At 35.1% G+C, this 20,997-nt stretch overlaps 1 protein-coding gene across 2 annotated transcripts; it reads right to left on the bottom strand.

The window, feature by feature from the left end:
* Positions 1-203: 203 nt before the first annotated feature.
* LOC123551965 (uncharacterized) lies at positions 204-20,165 on the bottom strand. 2 transcript variants are annotated; one of them, XM_053541517.1, is made up of 6 exons: positions 19,481-20,165; positions 18,962-19,007; positions 16,130-16,253; positions 14,606-14,847; positions 2,603-2,787; positions 204-1,620 (listed from the first exon to the last, which is right to left on the bottom strand). In XM_053541517.1, exons 3-6 carry the CDS (start codon positions 16,251-16,253, stop codon positions 1,416-1,418), a joined length of 756 nt encoding a protein of 251 aa, XP_053397492.1. In that variant the 5' UTR covers positions 18,962-19,007; positions 19,481-20,165; the 3' UTR covers positions 204-1,415. The 2 variants fall into 2 exon arrangements, with proteins under 2 accessions (XP_053397492.1, XP_053397491.1); XM_053541516.1 differs by having other exon boundaries at positions 2,603-3,585; positions 19,481-20,147.
* Positions 20,166-20,997: the final 832 nt, after the last annotated feature.

Genomic DNA, 20,997 nt, shown 5'->3' with positions numbered 1-20,997 from the left:
CCACTTACTATTCAAAGGGGTGTTTACTGAGAAAATTCTGACTGAATAGCGAACAGTGTAGACCACGAACAGCCTGAAAGGCAAACTGTCTTGCGGTCAGGCTAAAGGTTAATTTAATGGCAAAATTTCAAAATATGCACAGATGTACTTGCAATCGTGCCAATGAAATGACCTGTTATGGCAAAATAATATCAAAACCAATGCAAAGTATAAACGAGCTTATATTTTGTTCAGGTTAAAGTATAAATTTAGTATACGTATTACATAAAACTAAATAAATAAACAGCAAATTGAATGACAAAAATTGTAAACTATTACTAGAGGTTGAACAAGTATTCATGCGCAAGCGTGTAGAAAAGCTGAAAGTTGTCCAAAGACTTTATTGAGTGGTTTGCCATCCCTAAACGTTCAGAACGTGTATGGCTATGCCGTATGAAAGTTGCTGTGTTCTGAATTTGAAGATCTCAAGTGCCATAAAACTAAAACATATAGTGCGCAGCTGTACCCGCATTAATTTTAAATCTCATCTTCTCAAACAATATTTAACATTGTTTCGATTTCCATTATTTAATATTCAAAGTCAAAAGTCGCTATTCATACAAAACAATACATACACTTGTTCATGTCAGACATACAGATAAACTTAGACATTGCTTGGAAAATAAATGAAATTAGTCCGATTTACACAGACGCTAGCAAACATATAATATCAGTTTTCACAATAATAACGTTTAATTTGGAGCTTGTAAAACAAAATGTAGAATTTATGGTATATTCAATGACACGTCTGATTTGTCTTTTAGCTTTTGCAGTACTTTCCTCCATAAAAAAAAATTTGTGTCTGTCCCAGTTAGTAAATATTAGATAGAAGATAGTAGATACTACTTTAATATCGTCGGTATCAACGGTAAATGTGTAACTGATCACCCCGCTGTCACTTTTCCCGCTAAAGCAACTGCTAAAGCCAGGTAGCTATCACTGCAAGGTAGAGATTCTACTTCCAGTACCCGACAAAGAGAAGTCACTTGAGCAGATGATACCTTTTGTGAGCCCAAACTTTTCTCCGTGCTTGTAAACAAATCTTTTAAACTAACTGTTTTGATCTTTTCTATCGAAATGTTTACAGATTTTCTATTCAACCGACTTTCATGTTTCATTCGAAGGATACACTGCCTTTCAAAATCATCGTTTACAGCAATAGCTGGAGTATCAATGAACGGCATGTCCCTTGTTCCTGAGCAGATTATAAATTCCCTTGTACGTTTTTTTTCCTAATCAGAGCGCGATCCCGAATTTAAACTTCAATTTCTTATTTGTTTTGATATTCCAAAAACGTAAACACGTGAAATAACGTTCAGTTACTTCAGTTTCCATTCCGCAAAACAACATACAGTACTTCCTAATACTTGGTTTTATTACCTGGATACAGGTTTTTGATAATCTTCCCGTTCTGCCATCATTTTGACTGGTTCTTTTTTAACAATTTTTACTTGGTATGGTTGAGTGTATCCGTGTTTGTGCATTAGTGTTGACAGGTCTTCTTTTAGTGCTGTGGTTTGTTCTCGTACATGAATTTCGAAGACATCGTACACTGTACCTGTGCTATAAACGTCTTTCAACCTGAAAAAGAGGAAGGGGTTATGATGACTTTATAAAAGTTGCTAACCAATTTTGTGAAACATCGATCCATAAGAAGTCATTTTAAGGTCTTCTGCTATATTTACGTATGCCGTCCCTGTAATATAGTTAAACAGAACCAACTGAACAAATTACTGAGAAAAATTATGTATAACGCTGCTTCCGACCAAGTTTTGTAAATATTCATCAAGTGATTAATGAGAAGCCGTGCAAAGGTGTTTTCTTTACTTTTTACAGCTTTGACAGCCCTAACCATTAGTACAGTCAAGCGGAACCATTTGAACATGCTTGAGAACGGTCCATCAAACGATGCTTGTGACAAACTTTGTTGAAAACTGTTTATATATATACATACATATATAGGCGGTGAGAATTCTTACGAACAAATCACCACCACAAAATACAACCCGTTTACGACAGAGCGCATATTTCACAACAAGTCCACTAACCCAATAGTTGTTTCGATGCTGCTTTTTATAGATATCACACTTGTACTACACATTCGTACTGGTTCAACATTCATACACATACACATATCGGGATATATATTAACTCTAATTATATTCAAGGAGAACTATTTGAATAAACTTGAGAAAGATCCATAACAGAATGCTTTTGTCAAAAAATCCTAAAAACAAAGAAGGTCATGTAAACGGTTTTACCTTTATTTCCAAATGTCATTCAAGCGGGACCAAAGATGATGCACATTCACGTACATAATATATGTAAGCAAGTAAAATGACCGTCCACAAAAGGTACGGTATGGTTATAAGGTAAACAATCATTTAATGAAGTTGCAAGTAACTTAATTATAATTTGCGACTAAACCGATACAAATCAGTCATTGAGTGGAACGGAGGAAATATTTCAAAACATGAGTTCTTAGTGGCAAAGTATGGACTTTTAAATAAAATTGCTGTAATCGATGTCCCCAAAGTCCAAATGAAATAAAACATGAACTTACTCTAAAATGGCATTACGGAGATCTTTTGGCACATCTGCAGTTTGCGTTTTTGGTTCGTATTTTTCTGTTATCGTTTGCTCCAAATATCCCTCTATTTCAAACATCATTTTGCCCATTATAGTAATAATATGTCCGGCAGAAGCCATAGTCTTTTCCGCATCACTTATAACTTTAGACATATCATTCTGCAGAGGATAGACAATGAAATCAAATTTGTATGAAACAAGTCTGGTGAAATATTCCTGCTGGCTTGCACCGTGCTTTCCTCTCCCCATGTTGGCTTTACGTTTATAACTCTTCAAGATTTCTTCAAAGTTCTTACAGAAATCGTTTAGTTTTCGCAAATGATGTTTCGTATTTTTCGAAACAGATTCGACTAGCCTTTGCTCAAAGTCTATTTCAACAAGAAGTTGGTTTACAACCCAAGATGGAATATTGAACGTCGTAGCGCATGGTTCGACAATTGCACATTTAACAAGTCGAGCAAGCTTATTTAAAAGCAGATTTAGAAATGTTTCATCAAGGCTAACTCCGTCAGTTTCTTTTAAAGTTTCACTTTCTGCTATTTTTCTCATGTCAGCAAGACCAATGTCATCTCGTAGAAAGGCCTGGATCGATCTAACTACAAGGTCGGTATGGATGATATCAATTTCCGAATTATACTGTTTTGTTTTCCGTACAAAACGATCTAGAAATGCCATAACTTTATGGAAGCCATCAACTAACATTGTTTCAAGCAATTCCGATATTTTTCTACCAAGAACAGTTCCATGAGAACCAATTATTATTCTGTCTTGATACGTTTGATCATCAGTGTCCTGAAGCTTACTACGTATTACTTCATGTACTTCTGTCCGAAACAAATCTTGCTCCTCGTCAGTGTGATTACGTACGGTGTCAATTACAACAAACATGTATTCAAACAAATGTGGTTTTCCATTTCCGAAGTCGTCGTAGAATTTATCGATAACTGAACTGATGTTCTGAAAGTAAATCGCAAGTTATTTTTATGGTAAAAAGCAGTATTTTTACTTCGTGTAGTGGAGTTTAAAACTGTATAAAGCGAATGGCAGAGAAAGACACCAACTATGAAAATTATTTCAGCATGGGATAACCTAGACTCTTCAACACGTTTATACTACTGTGTTGCTGGACAGATCAGTGTAACAGACTATGGGACTATGGCATAACCACAGGTTCTTAGAAATCAAACTACATGTAAAGCAAGTATCACTATGTTAATGTTATGTTTTTCTAAAAATAGATATCGAAAAGTATACTATTTAACCTTAAGGACTATTTCTGATATCGTTTGTGGAGTCATATAAAGGGTTGAAACAGTTTAGATTACAAAGACTTTCCAGTACGATATCTGAAATATGTAACATACTTCAACGCCCATACTTTCAGTTCATTGCGTAAAATATTACAGCAAGAAAATCTTAAGGTATCGGGAATTAATTGTTACATTTCCACAGAAGGATTTGAAACTTAGTTACTGACAGATTATATGCTTTATAAACATATTAGAAGTAGTTGTTTTATGCCCCGGGCACACTGTGATTGAACTATTCCTCCATCTCTCCAAGTTTCGCCTACAGCCCACATTAATGACCCAATTTAGTTCATACTCACACTCATTTAACCGTTCAGTCGAAGAGTTATACACTTTCCAAATTATGTGATTAACTACTAAAATATTTCAATCCTTACCACAGAGCAAACGGTTGTTTAATATAGTTTCTACAACGGAGTCGTTCCAGTAACAATATCTTACATGGGGAAAAAGACATTCACCAGAGCTTGGCCAGCACATACTACCGTTGTAAAGTTATATCTCAATAACAATAGATTTGCTGTGCAAATACCGTCAACTAGTGCTGTAATATTCCAGCAGAACTTGGATCTGATAGACTGGTGTGATGTTGTGTCGAAACGAAATCAGGTACCTTCAAGTGTAAATATCTTAACAGTTTGTTTTGTTGTGGTTAACGTAGCACCGACACAATTATAGGTGATATGGCGACTTTCAAGCTTTGATGGTGGAGGGAGACCCAATGTGCCCCTCCTTGCATTATTTCAGCGGGCACCTGTTTAGAACCGCCGACCTTCCGTAAGCCAGTTTGATGGTTCCCTCAATGAAGAATTCAACGCCCCAAGTAAGGCTTGAACCCTTATCAGTGAGGGACAAGTGATTTGAAGTCAGCGATCTTTAACTACTCCGTCATTGAGGACCCTAAATATCCCAACAGAGTCATATATATTGCATCATTTACAAGACCAGTATTTAATAAAGTCTCAATAACAATTCAATCCAATACTGAAATCTCAAACGACAAAATACTCAAGTTCTTATTACAGCAGAATTATCTGTAATATCTAAAATCGTCAGCTGAGATATATAAAAGCTGAATACAGTCTCGTTAAAGAAGACTTTCCAATGCCACTATTACCAGTTAGTGTAATACTCCGCCTCTTGTTGATTAGTATCGCTAACATTAGTAAAGCCATATGAGAATATGATATAGCCAAAACAGCAACTCGGCAACATTCCAGTGTCAATATATCCAACATGCACCATACTCTTGTACTCATCCGAGCAAAATTAGTATCTGATATCGTTGCTTGACCAAACGGAGTTTTAATACAGTTTCGTTTAAAAGTACTTTTCTGTGGCAAAAGCAATGAGCAAAATACTAAAGCACTCAATAGATTTACACAAATTTTGGATATCATCCGTAGAGAAATATAAAGGTGTGATGTAGTATCGATGACAAAGAATTCCCAGTGCAAGAACCTCCAAATAGTAAAGTACTCCATCATTCACCAGAGCACGAGTACTACTTTCTAGCTTTAGTAAAGCTTCACGAAGATTTAAGGAGCATATTCTGAAAGGGGGCTATTCTTGAGAGTGTATTGTTTAGTTTGAAAGGGTTGGGTGAGTAAGAAACAACATTGGCAATCTCAATAAACTGAAAAGAAGAATATATCAAAGTAAAAATGTGCATGGGAAACTTAAAGGCAATATTAAGAAACAGAAGAAACTAGAATTTGTTTTGGTTGGTGGTTGGTTGGGGGAAATGTGTGTGTGTACGTCGGGTGGAGGCGGGCGGCGGGATATGATAAGAAACACAAGGTAAAACATGAAAGTAAAAAGATCTGGGGTGATGAGTGGGGTTTGAGGTAAGAGTGTAAATAATGTACACAGTGTATAGACTCTCTGTACGCCCAAACGGAAGTCGCCAAAAACTAGGCGTTCAAAATCAAAACACAAATTTTTGCTGTCATTGTTTATTTAAGAAATAATATATCTCATCCAGTGATTTGTCGTTGAATAAATCATTGTTTGGAGTTTAGATACGAAGGCGCAACCCGAGTGATAAAATAATACGCATCTGAACGACAAACAATGATTTATTCAAGAGCAAATCACTACTAGTAAATGAGATATATTATTTCGATTCTAACACGTTACCAAGGATATCTAAACTCCAAACAATGATTTATTCAACGACAAATCACTGGATGAGATATATTATTTCTTAAATATACTTACTTTCAAGTCAAATCACGTGTTGGTATTTGCTCGATTTTGTAATGAAACTATCAATTCTTTGAAATACATGTATCTTGAGCCTTTGCAAAGAACTGAAACCTTTGCTACTTCGTAAATAAATATCTTGCGTATCGATAAATACTAGCATGGATCTATGGTAACAAATACGTTTTCAGGAAAATGTGTTTTTCTGAAACATGTATGACGATTACACTATTCGATTTATTACTGGCCCACTAATCGCAAGTTTTAAAATCCGAACAGAACGCTTAGTCGAATCAAAGTACTGAAAGTAAAGAAAGGCTGGCTACCACAAAACACTGAATAAAAACTGTGCGGAAAAGATGCTTGCAAAAACAATCAAGAAACCTAGTTTATCGGACGTCAACCTGAGTCTAAGAGAGTAAACTATAGTTTAAGCACGTTATACCGTGTGTTCGCTCGAAAATTTATGTTGGTATTCGATAATCCTAGTGTTTCGACAAGAATTTAATATTGAATAATTTGATTGCCGAGAACCATTGTTTACGGACGTGAACCTATTTTTACGACCATGAACCTGTTTCTCGAACAAAACTATGATATTTTGGTCATTATCTTATTTTCACCAGCGTGAACCTATGTTTACGGTCGTAAACCTAAGTTCTCGATCGTTAACATATGTTCACGTTCGTAAGATATGGTTTACACTCGTGAACCCTGGTTTACTCCCGTAAACATAGGTTCACGCTCGTGAACTTAGATTCTAACATGACTCGGTTTGATTTCCAGTTAAACAAAGAAGGAAATCAACCTTTGTATATTCTGCGAAAAACAACGGTTGACGCACAAACCGGTAAGAGAGCATAATAACGTCGATGATGACGTCAAATTGCCACATGACGTCCGATACATAACTCCTCGGGTAAATAAAGTCCAGCATAATATTTCTTAAAATATGTCAATGAGCATGTCAGAATGAAAACAATCAAGACCTTCTTGTGATTTATCGTCTAATTTACCACAGTTCATCGTTCAGATGCTTCAGTATTTAACCACGAGGGCGTTCAATTCCTACACATCTGAACTCTGAACCGTGGTAAATCAGACGATAAACCACTTGAAGATCTAGTTTATTTCTTAAATAACGGCCGAAAAAATTCAAAGTTCAATTGACGTTCGAAAACCCTTGTTTATCTGTAATTGTTAATTCTAGTTTTTTTTACCGTAAACCTGGGTTCACGTTATTATTGGACAATTGGCGTGCCATAATCGGTTTTGTTTTTTAAGACTTATCATTGATCTGTCATACAAAAGCGGAAATGTTTTATTTGATTAGACATTTCTTGCTGTATCAAATTAATTTTACCTGAAGGGTGAATGTTTAAACATCTTTGAAAATACTTAGTAACGTTTGTAAAAGTTCTTGATTTTGCATTTATTCTCTAGTTTACAAAATTTTGAATAAATGAAGGTTGGTAGGTTTTACTTCTGCCCTGTGGTTCTTCATGACTGCATAGAGCAAGACCATAATTTTTAATGAGTTGTAGCTTAATTTCTGTCCGATTAAATCCTTTTACTCGAGGTTCCCCAGAAAAATTGTTATCGACAATTTTATTTTGTGTTTTATAACTGTTACGCAATATTTTCATTTAGAAAAATATTTGGTTAAATGAATTCCCTGCGATCGTTTTGCGCAATGGCTATCACTTTGAAATTTGTCTCTGTTTCAGCTGGAGGAAAAAAAAAAGACATAATTTATATAAAAATTAACAAATAAAGAAAACAAACAAACAAACAACAACGACACGGTAAAAGTCGTTTAAAGATGAATCACAGTGCGAAAATATGTTAACTTCAGGACTGTATCAAGTTAGTGCAATTGTTAAACATTACCAATACGGGTTACACTATCTTAATATAACCTGAAAAAAGTTGAAAACGTGTTAAACTAAACTCACTTACATCTACACCCCCACCCTTAAAGCAAATTGGTGACAAAGCGCTTTTTACATTATATCTTTCAGTATTCGTCAAAAGGTTTAAAACGAATTTACTAGTATAAAAGTAGCCTAAAAGAAAAAAACAGGTATAATGTGGTAAATTGTTTCTTCCCACGTTACTGTGGCAATTCCACGCAGCGATTACGTCCCTTAGCAGCTACAATAAATGATCTGAAAGAATTGATTCTTAAAACTTAAGCCCTAAATATAAGACCTGACATAACTCATATCACTATAAGTTCATTTTAATTGATATTTCATATTTCTTATTTTCCACGTTATGTCAGGTCGTTGAATAATGCGCAGTATAATTCATCACGGAACCAGCGTTTGTTACTTTAGCTGCTTACAGACCGAGGTCATAATCTATAACAAAGCGGTCAACGTTGAGTTACGAAAAAGTTCCATTCATACGGACATTTCATTCATAGAGGCGAATTAATTTACTATCATTATATAATATTTCCTAATGTTATCTTTCAAGTATTTACCGTTAGAAAAATAAAACATTATTATAACATGTTTGAGCAAATAGATCTATTGAAACAGGTAAGTTTAACAATCTTTATACAACTCTATGGCAAAACTGATAAACGTGGCGGACTATTTAATTGCGCATGAAATTATTTTTTTTTGTCAGTCTCAGCACCAGTTGAATGCAGAAACTCGATACATGGTTATAATAGTCTGGCGAATATCGCCAGCCTAAAAACTGTACGCCTATTCAAAACTTCTTTTCATTCTTATATTTCAATGTTTTGACTTAGTTTTATGATAACCAACAGTTAAAAAATAATAGTTATAATCTTTCATTATCAGAACAGTCATGGACCATGTTATTACTGCAGTTTCGATTCCACTTTTCGTATAGGTTAGTGTTTATTAGTAAGAGCATTTATTAAATTAAATTGGTCTAGCGCGGCGCATCCGCGCGGCCAATTTAATTTGGTAAATACGTACTAATAAACTCTAACCTGCATAGTGTCTGAAATTATTTTTTGCAATACTGACTAGATTCTTTACATATTAATCAAGTCGCCATATGACCTATAATTGTGTCGGTGCGACGTTAAACCCAACAAAAAAAATTACACATTACTCACTAACGCATCATTCATGTAATCGTTACGTGGCACAACTCAGTGTTTGATCCATTTCCGGCATCTCAGAGACTTGTTCGGACTTTATGACGGAGACTTTATCATCATTCGCAGAAGAAACAGTTGCCGTCAGCGTGGTAACTGGTAATTCCTGTTTATTTTAATATCCGGCTCCAAACTACCGCTGATATCATTCAAAATCAAGCAGATCGAAGCTAACATTCAGGTCTTTCTCGTTTTCATTCATAATTATTGCAGTAATCGCTACAGAACAAACTGAAAATGACCGGGCTCCTAGTGATTACATCAGCTGTTCTACATGTATAACTAATTTGAACAAGAGTCATGTTACACATGGCTAATCCCCCCGCCGGGCGTATTATAATTGAAGGCTAAAGTTCCTGGCAAGTTAGTGTCTGAAAGTATTAATTTTGGGGAAAGCTTTGAAGAACCGTTTAGTTGTGGTCCGCATCAGGGGTTTTAAAGTTAATCTTAAAAAAAAAATGCAAGTCCGCACAAAAATCTTTATCAGGTAGAAATTGGTCAAAATACACCTCAAAATTGGATATAGCATGCATGTTGTACTACAGAAAAGTGGTCTCGATTTTTCCCTACGACTAGTAATGAAAAAGTTACAATAAAAGCTATTTATAGTAACAACAAAGGGAAGTAATTCTAAAGAAGGGAACTGCGCATGACACTTTGTCTCATGATGGTGTATAATTAATTGTGCCAAGTTACATCAAAATCCCTCCATGCATGAAGAAGAAATGCTTCGGACAAAGTCATTCTTGTATCTGACCTTTGGCCTCTAAGTGTGACCTTGACCTTAGACCTAGTGATCTTGATCTTGCGCATGACACTCCGTCTCGTGGTGGTGAACATTTGTGCCAAGTTATATCAAAATCCCTCTATGCGTGAAGAAGAAATGCTCCGGACAAGGTTTTCATTCTTGTATCATTGACCTCTAAGTGTGACCTTGACCTTAGCCCTAGGGACCTGGTTCTTGCGCATGACACTCCGCCTCGTGGTGGTAAACATTAGTGCCAAGATATATCAAAATCCCTCCATGCATGAAGAATATATGCTCCGGACAAATTGTTTTAAGAAAATATGATAAAGGAGAATAACTCAAAAAATAGGCAAGGTAGAGTTATTGTTCTTGCACACTGCACTTTCCCCCAATGTGTTCTATCAGTGTATGAAGTTTGAAGAAAATCCCTGCAGTACTTTTAGGGTTATGCTCCGGACAAAATGTTTTAAGAAAATATGATAAAGGGGAATAACTCAAAAAATAGGCAAGATAGAGTTATTATTCTTGCACACTGCACTTCCTCCCAATGTGTTCTATCAGTGTATGAAGTTTGAAGAAAATCCCTCCAGTACTTTTGGAGTTATGCTCCGGACAAAATGTTTTAAGAAAATATGATAAAGGGGAATAACTCAAAAAATAGGCAAGGAAGAGTTATTGTTCATGCACAATGCACTTCCTCCCAATGAGTTCTATCAGTGTATGAAGTTTGAAGAAAATCACTCCAGTACTTTTGGAGTTATGCTCTGGAAAATTTGTTTAAGAAAATATGATAAAGGGACATAACTCAAAAAATAGGCAAGGTAGAGTTATTGTTCTTGCACACTGCACTTCCTCCCAATGTGTTCTATCAGTGTATGTAGTTTGAAGAAAATCCCTCCAGTACTTTTGGAGTTATGCTCCGGACAAAGATCGTTGCGGACGGACGGACGGACGGAGAGCATTTCTAATATCCACTTCGCCTTTGGCGGGGGGATAAATAAAGTTACCATCGCCTCGGAAGATAGATGTTTTAAATGGGCACTTTTACTCTACCAAGTAATCATGTAGACAGCGTGTGTGTCTGTAGGCGGAGCTTAAATTCAAAAAATAGTTTCAAACACTAAGTATAACACCTTGGGTGACCTTGACCTTGGATATAATGGACACAGTCCCTGCATAAAAAGGCTTTGTTTGTATGCTTCACAATGTTTATGTGAAGTTACAGTAAGATATAAGCAAAAGTAAAAAAGATGTGACAGAAACAAAGGTTGCCGAAAAACGTTAAACAAAAAAGCAAACGCCGAAGCCGGGGCGAGTAGAATAGCACCCCTATTCTCCGAATAGTGCAACTAAAAATACAAAGTGTCCTGTCGAACTGAGTGGAATAAATATGTATTTTTCTCGTATGTTAGCGGAAACACGTATACAGATTCTATTTCTTGTCCAAGACAAGGACATCGTTGGTGAAACAGACCAATAGATACTGCTTGACTGTCGCAAGTAAAATACAATACAAAACTTATATTTATTAATTCAATGAGTACAGTGTATGGAGCCTATAAGCCCAAACACTTCATCATTTCTTTATTAAATAGGCGTGCAGTGTTCTGGCGAATAGTGGAACAGTTTTATATAAAGTTTTGCGACTAGGCGGCCAGTGCATAATTCAGATGCATGTTGGATTACACAACATTTCAACTATTCAGGATTGTAAATGCATATTTGTAGGTATAAACTCATGTGCATGGATTGATAATGTAACATTCAGAAGCGGTTCTGACATGAATTTCCTTCGCAATTAAAAATACGTTTTAATTTCATGTGTAAATGTCTATTTAACGAATGTGTGTTGCAGAGACATTTATCATACACTGAAAAATATATACAACAAGAATATTTATTTCATATAGCCACAGAAAAACATAAAAATACTTACTACCGACAGCTTACAAAAATTTGAAAAACGGAAGTGAACGCCTAGTTTTTGGCGACTTCCGTTTGGGCGTACAGAGAGTCTATACACTGTGATGTGGGCGAGGGTCGGATTATGGGATGCTAAGAGACAATACCAAGAAACATAAGAGTAAAACTGCTTTTGGGTGGATAGGAGCTGTGACGTGGTGGTGGTGCGATGTAGGCAGAGGGATGGACACACATTTTTATATCACCCCTTCCACTTCACAGCAGGGGATAAAACAATATATTCAAGAAACAAAATAATCAAATACTTGAAATATAATTTGAATACAAGAGGGTCATGATGACCCTGGATCGCTCACCTGAGTAATATGAGCTACATGTTTCAAATGTCAAACTGATGATAAACTATTAAGAAAGTCAGTAGGTCACATTCATGGTCAATGAAATTCAGTTTTACGATTTGTGTGCAAAACTGTGTATGTCATCAAAATTTCAAGGTTGTACCTTAAAAAACAAGAAAGTAGGTCAGTAGGTCAAGGTCACAGTCAAATGACATCATATTACTTGGGGTCATCAGGTAATTATAATTAAACAGTCTTGGAAATAGGATCAGATATTTTTTGAGTTATTTTTCCTATAAACCTCACATAATAACTAAGTGACCCCAGGACGGGATCTCTTTTAACCCCAGGGGCATAATTTGAATAATTTTGGTAGAGGACTACTAGACAATGCATCATGCCAAATATCAAAAGCCTAGGTCGTATGGTTTCAGACAAGAAGATTTTTAAAGCTTTTTTTTTATATAAGTCTATATAAAACTTGGGACCCCAGGACAGGGCCTCTTTTCACCCAAGGGAAACAATTTGAACACTCTTGGTTGAGGACCATAACACAATGCTACAAACCAAATATCAAAGGTCTAAGTGTTGTGGTTTCAGACAAGAAGATTTTTAAACTTTTTTTCCCATGTAAGTCTTTGTAAAACTTGTGACCCCCGGTGCGGGGCCACATTTGACCCTTGGGGGATAATTTGAACAATCATGGTAGAGAATCACTAGATGATGCTACATACCAAATATCAAAGCCCTAGGCCATGTGGTTTTGTACAAGAAGATTTTCAAAGTTTTCCCTATATAAGTCTATATCAACCATGTGACCCCAATATTTGATCCTAGGAGAATAATTTGAACAATCTTGGTAGAGGACCACTAGATGATGCTACATACCAAATATCAAAGCCCTTGGCCATGTGGTTTTGTACAAGAAGATTTTCAAAGTTTTCCCTATATAAGTCTTTATAAACCATGTGACCCCCGGGGCGGGGCCATATTTGACCCTAGGGGGATAATTTGAACAATTTTGCTAAGGGACCACTAGATGATGCTACACACCAGATATCAAAGCCCTATGCCCTGTGGTTTTGGACAAGAAGATTTTTAAAGTTTTTCCTTTTTGTTGCCATGGCAACCAGAGTTCTGCATGGAATTCAATTCTTTGAATAATTTTGAAAGGGGGCCATCCAAGGATCATTCCTGTGAAGTTTGGTGTAATTCTGCCCAGTAGTTTTCAAGAAGAAGATTGTTTTAGAAATTGTTGACGCACGACGCACTACGCACGACGCAAAACGCCCGACGGACATCAAACGGTCACAATAGCTCACCTTGTAACTTCGTGACAGGCGAGCTAAAAAATGGCTATCTAGAAAAAATGGCATACTTTTAACAAACTGATAGCAAGATCTATGGTACTAACATGGCAAAAAAGTGAGTCAAGTTTTTTTGGGTTTTTTAGTTGTGATGTGTAGTTACTGAGATACTAACTTTGCTGACAATTGCAAACAGTTTTGTTGAAAAAAAAATGGCTGCATGATTTCATAAAAAAGAAACTGGAGAGAACAGTTGTCATTCAATTAGTATTATCAAGGGGAATACATGTAAGAAGTTTCATCCAGTTGTGATGAATAATAATTGAGATATGGGCTTGCTGAGAATCCTTAACGAGGTGTTTATACAAGACACCAACGCCTGGGGTTTCTCATACAAGCACCAGACCAGAAAGAAAATGCCTCTGTACATGTTACACCCTACAACAAGTATAATAGTTCTTATAGTAAACCTAGGGGTGGGGTAAGGTATAACATGTGAAGTGGTATTTTCATTCTGGTCTAGTGCCAGTGTTATCGTAATAGCTTAGATGACTATTGTTATGGTGAGCTTAAAAGGGGCGTAATTCAAAACCTAACCAAAATTCATCGTCGTAAATTGTAACTCAGAGCGAACAGTTTTAATTTAACACAGTATTGAACTGTTATCATTTTCTTTTAACTCCGCAAAAGGGAATTTAGAAACTGTGGTATGACTTCAACAGTTTGTCAGTTACCTAGTGCGCTCGTTGCTCAACTGTCGGGGCAATACATGCTGATTAATTTTGCATTAGAACCATGCCATTTTCTCATTAATTTCTAAAATGGACTGGCCTATCGTTAAATTTGGGCTGTGCCATTTATTATTAAAAGGGGTATTCATTGAAAATTTACTGACTGAATTACGAACAGTGCAGGTCAAGATGTGCAGGCTGATCTTGATCTGCACTGGTCGCAAAGGCAGAATTACTTGTCGCCACCAGGCTAAAGGTTAAAGACACTCCTACCTTCAATCCAGTTTGATCCAACGAGTCTGTTTTCGTGTAGCACAAGAACAAGTGAATACTTGGTGGTTCTTTAAGGTCTGAAATCTTTTCTATTTCAAATGGCTTTGTTGAAACTACAATATTTGCAAATTCAAGTTCACTGTGTCCTATGGCAACTATGTTCAACTTCTTCGTGAATTTGTCGTTTAAGTCATCGATTTCTTGGATGGCTTTCTCAATATGGAAACTTTTTGGGAATGCGCCTGTAATATATTTGAGATATATAATATGTTATAAATATAATGTATACGTATATTTGCTTCGTTACATGTCATGTTGTACTGATTTTCAATAAAAAGCTTCGATCCGACAATAACGAGTTAAAAGATTATGTAAGTATTAAAAGCTATTATACGTTGTAACGTAATATATTCTGTAATAAGGTATGTCGTATGCATGCCACGTGTATAGTGACATAGTATCTAATATATTATAAATTATTAAAGAATGTGCATATTTTTAAATAGTATGTATATGGAAGAGATTGAAATAGGATATATTAAATATGACATGGTTCCTTTTAAAATAATAAAATCTGTAGCAAATTCCTTTGAAAGCACGACATGCATTCCTGTCTGTATATAAGAGGTACAGAAAACACCCCTCATGCCCCTCCCCTCCCTCTTTGATCGGTTTAAGTGGAATTCTACTATATATAAATACATTGAATGGGCACGACAAAAAGCACTTAACACAAAGTACTAGGACGGGGAGACATAATACCTGACATTTTTGTGTACATATTGGATAGATTTAAGAGAATGCTATGTTTATTTTACAAGTACGCAAACAAATCGTTTCAAATTTCATGTGGAGGTTAGCACAAATTTGTAATTTTATTTTTAAGCGTTGGATGATGGTGAAAGATTGTAAATTATTATATTAACACAAAAACAAACACGGATAGTGGTTTTAATCAAACGAACTAAGGACCCCCCCCCCCTTTTAAACTCACCATTCCATCTTGACCAGGCTCTATGCAAATAAAATTATGTCAACTCAACCGCTAATAATTACTAAGCATATTTTATTCGTGCAATTTGCAATTAAAATACATGTTAGTCAGTGAAGAGTGAAAGTATTGTAACTGTATATAAGTTAATGGAACAGATAGAATAGTTTCGCGCTGAAGTAATATCATGTTATTCCGGCATTATAACATTCTTTTAAATCCATGTAATATTTAATTTCTCTTAAAGGACAAATTATTTTACTAAATATCTCAAATTATATCTGATATCATAATGTGATTAAATAGCAATAAGTCATGTTAATAACTGTAAATGTAATTGATTTTAACACTCCCCCCTTAAACAAATGTAAAAGGTACATATTACATCTACACTTGTATGTAATTCAATTGTTATTCGGCGATATAATCTTTAAACAATGACTGAACATTGCAATTTATCACAAAACGACGGAATAGCCCAGTCAGCTTCCGTACCTTTTTTTGTATCATACTATAAATCTCAAAAGACTTACCAATCACTCGTTTCAGTCTTGGCAAAAGGTCACTAAATCTTCTTTGGAAGTAATGTACTCTTGGGTACACTCTCAACGTCTCGATCTTAAACGTTTCAAGTAGGAATAATACTGGGAAAATCATCTAAAACAAACATAAACAATTTACCATGTTTTGATTCTATTTACGTTCCGAGTAAGAACTAGTATTTCTTTTTTATTCTTATACTTGGTACACGTCTAGTTTTAAAGGGACTAGCCCACGCATTTATAGGCGAAAAATAATTTCTCTCAAAAATACATAAAATGAATAAATCTGAAAGTGACTAGTGGTACAAAGTTATTGACATAAGATTTTTGCAAGACAGTCTTATAAATGATAAAAATTATTGTGTAGAAGCTTTCGAAATAAATTATGAAATTTACATTCTTCGAGCATTTTACCAATATCTAACTTTTATTATCACCCACTTTATCATTTTTCAGTCTCATAATTCTATGCCAAACTTTTTTTTTTCAATCTCGTACAATGATGGCATTTAAAATATTTTCAACATTATAAATAAACATGTATTTAATGGTCATCAGATCAAGTAACCATTTGTATTTCTATGCCAAAATTGTTGGAAATAAACATGTTGGAAAAAGTCACCCAAACTGTGGACAAGTAGCTTTAAGTAATTGAAGAAATATTGCTTCTCCCAGAAATTTCAAAAATGCCACTTTAACTGTATTCCCAATATTTCAGACATACTGGGAATTATATTGCATTGTATAAATGATGATCTAATTTCCTTTAACATTTCTTATAATCAGATGAAAGAAGTGATGTAGATTTCCTATTATTTGTCAATCAAGAACAAATGGAATTGCAAAAAAAACCACAAAAGAACTGTTTTCCTTTTCACAGGGTATACGGTGACCAACTTAATTAATCTGATATAATCTTTTCAATTTCTATTAAGCTAGAGATCCTGTAACCACACCTCAAGACAGACCCATAGGTCCCTGCTAGCAGAAACCTAGCAATTTACCAACGAGAGGAGGCTAAGTATGAGTGCCTCTAACGCATGCTTCCAACGGCGAAACTTTCTTTCGACAAGGGCTGATTACAAACAGTAGAAACAGTACACATACTGTTTTCTGACTGTAGCGAATGTAGGGATAATACACGCTTTTTTGTGTATTAACGTCTTAATACACAAAACAAACGTGTATTGTCGCTATTCTTGCATAAAAATATATTTCACGACGATTTATGTATTGTTTTCATATGTGATGACTTGACGATTCCGGTACATTTTTTATTTACCATTCCAGTTGTTCTCTTGGAAACGGTAAACATGTTTTAAATATCCGTATCCAGGGCCCGGAAATAAACAACACTATCAAAAGCACATCCTGAAGGTTTTTAAGCGATTTTTTTTATCTCTCATTATTACAAACATAAAATTACCAATAATTGTTCATATCATTTCACAATTTGGTGGACTCGATCACAATTTCAAGAATAATAACTTTACATTCGAGTTATACTGAGTACGGACACGCAGTTGGAGTACGGATGAGTACGAACGTAGTGTCAAGTTTACAAGCTGTTTATATAAATTCTTCGAGAAATTAGATAAAACATACTGACTGATACTTACCAAAATCATAAATATGATACCTAAAAACAAAGAATCACACAGGTAAACACGCGATTCTTTAACATTCACGGTTGTCTACAAAATCTGAATTGACGCAGAGTTCTAAAAGGGGAGTAAACAAGGGAAGAAACGAGTACGAACAATGTTGAGGGCAGCGCATTTGGCGTTAGTTACTGATACAGTATAACATTCTATGGTTTAGATTGCATCTTTAATGCTTCAAGAAGAGGTTTTTATGAAAGAAAAAAGACGCAGATACCAGATGTCAATCTGCGCAGAATTACATATACGGCCCTGGGAAAGCATTTCAAAAATAAAAATCGGGTATTATAACAGCACGTGAATTGCCTTGTTTGCACACGATTTTTCTCCCGTTAATACATCGGCGGATCCAGTGAAAAAAGTAGTTTTTATGCAAGAAGTTTTGAAGATAACTACGGCAAGGTAGCTGCCGTTGACCTTTCGGGCGGGAAACACATAAAGAGAGAAATGTCATGTGTCTGACTATCAAAATTTCAGAAGTATTTCAGAAAACGGTTAACTCTTTCGGTTCATACATAATGATCAGCAAATCATTAAAGTATAGAATTAGTAAGTTTAAAAACAAAATCAAATCAACTGTGGCAACATTATTTAAGCTTAAAGCAACACATCATCAAATCAATAATACGTTGTACAGTTACTGTTTCATGAATTATAGTATCGATGCATATAAGTCCTATATTTTATGAAAAAATATTACCATGTGACAGACTTTGTTTTATTCTTAAAGCTTTGTAACTACACATGTCTCAAAATCCCAAACTGATTTGTAACGAAGCATGAAGCCTGAGTAGGAATATTCAGAGATGCATTTGCATTAGCTTAACCACTTTAAATAACAATTACTTCGATTCTTGTATTTTACGAAAACTTGTTTGTCCAATGGTTTGATGCCGTTTTTTCAACAGTATTTCAGTTATGTAACGACGGACAGTTAACCTAACCAGTGTTCCTGGATTCTGTACCAGTACAAACCTGTTCTCCGCAAGTAACTGCCAACTTCTCCACATGAATCAGAGGTGGAGGACAAATGATGTCAGACACAGTCTTTTATCAAATCATCACGGAGAACAAACACCTTGCCTTGGTATCGAGCTCGCGACCCTTACATCTACATAAAGTGTCCATATCATGCAATAAAAGTGCAATAATCTAAAATTACCTTTTTTCATTCAGCCGTGGCAAAATCAGAAATGAAAATATAGGACCTGTCAAATAAAAAAAACATACTGTTATGATTTCGTGGGTTGCTATATTTTCCCCCAAAAAAAATTTTTAAAAATCAGTTCATGAATATCTGATTATACTAAAAATAATAATTGAGCCGTGCCATGACAAAACCAACATAGTGGGTTTGCGACCAGGATGGATCCAGACCAGCCTGCGCATCCGCGCAGTCTGGTCAGGATCCATGCTGTTCGCTAAAGGTTTCTCTAATTGCAATAGACTTTGAAAGCGAACAGCATGGATCCTGGCCAGACTGCGCGGATCTGGACCCATAATGGTCGCAATCCCACTATGTTGGTTTTCTCATGGCACGGCTCAATTATGTTCATTGTGTTATTTCATTTAGCTTATTTATTGTTTCTATCGATGAGATCTACCTTTGAAATAAAGGACTGACAAGTTTATCAAATCCCACGTCTGTAAAACGAAACAAGAATTATACATACACACATACCTCTTTCAGAACGGAACTATCATCAGCTCTATTTAAAGAGTAAAATACCCAAAATCACATGACGTTGTCATTAAATGTAAACATGGCATTTCCTCAATTATGTTAAGTCTAAAAATAGATACACTTAGGTTTCCCCACTTTCTAAAAATATTCGCCTGTACTTGTACACATTTATATTGTAATACAACACGAGGCCTTTATGTTGTTTTTTTCATGTTTACTAATGTTAGTTTACTTTTATTTTGATTTAACAAATTTAAATAAGGCATATATACAAACCTAACATTAGAATACACGTAACTGTGTAAGCCAGCGTCTACTCGCCACCCGTTTTTTATTGATTAAGACTATTATGTTTACAAATGAGCGAATTTTCAAAAGTATGAACTATTTTACTGATGTTTATTTAATATATCTGAGTTGATGAACCCGTTCCTTAGGTGTCTAGATGCGTTGAAAATATACTTAATTTTTCATTTCGTGTTCAAAGAACGGTTATTGAAAGTATCATTTCAGCAGAAAGAAAAACGCGAAAAATCACTATCTTTCAGGTCGATTACTCGAAGAAATATTGTATTTCTGACATTAATTCCCTTAAATCAGATAAAAATTCACATCTTCTGTTTAATCGTTTAATAAAAAAATGTTACCAAATGCATTATGGCCATTTTGTTCACTTTAAACACTTTAATGAGGATAACTTATTTATGTATCCGTATTATATAGTGCGTTCTTAGCTGTTCAAAAATCACCTATATGTGATTCAATAAAATTTGAGATAATTTGATGACTATATAGGAAACCGGAAACACACACTAATGAGCACTGCTTTGTTAAAATCTTGTCGATTGTCTCACACTTCCTCAATGTCCATTCAGTTTGAAAACCATGATATATTGTCATCATGATTATAGGTTAAATACCAGTTAAAAAATCCAACAATTTCATGATCGGATAAGTGTACCTTCTTAATTTTACCTTTAAGTCGTAGATCTATTTTCCGAAAATCTTCTAAACATCCGTCTTTGAACGAAACTGAAAAAGAAATATTGAATATCCAATTAAGTTAATGAAATGCAAATCAACAATTGTAGATCAAAAAGGTCCACAAGGTACCACAAAACAACCTTCTTTATTTTGTAGGACAACTAAACAAAATGAAAATAAAGTCTTAAAGTTCTTAAGTTATGTAAAATACACCACTTGTGTAAGTCTGTTGAGATCAAATAATCTGTAATAATATTAGTTTCTTCATACTGACACTGATATTTTTTCAGAAAAACATTTTCTCTCTAGGCTCATCTCAACAGAGGCAAGAGATATTGTAATTTTTTTTTTCAGAAAGTGGTATCAGATAGGATTGATTTTATGGCCAGGTGCTTTACATTTTATGACTCTAACGACTGATGCCAGTCTAGTAGTAACCTAACGATACCGAATTCTACCAATATAAAGAAAAATCCCAACACAGAGAGTTACCACTATAGAAATAGAATGCCTGTCCAGTTCGCGGAGAT

The sequence above is a fragment of the Mercenaria mercenaria genome, chromosome 4, assembly GCF_021730395.1.
Source record: "Mercenaria mercenaria strain notata chromosome 4, MADL_Memer_1, whole genome shotgun sequence".
NCBI lineage: Eukaryota > Metazoa > Mollusca > Bivalvia > Venerida > Veneridae > Mercenaria > Mercenaria mercenaria.
Note: the sequence above shows the minus strand (reverse complement) of the source record. Positions and strands in the feature narration are given on the sequence as shown.

Coding starts and splice junctions, on each gene's coding strand:
- LOC123551965 (XM_053541516.1), bottom strand. CDS start 16,253: ATGATTTTCCCAGTATTATTCCTACTTGAAACGTTTAAGATCGAGACG. Junction 3,586..14,605: donor TGGATCAAACTGGATTGAAG/GTAGGAGTGTCT, acceptor ATTTACTTTCAG/AACATCAGTTCAGTTATCGA. Junction 1,621..2,602: donor CTCCGTAATGCCATTTTAGA/GTAAGTTCATGT, acceptor CCTCTTTTTCAG/GTTGAAAGACGTTTATAGCA.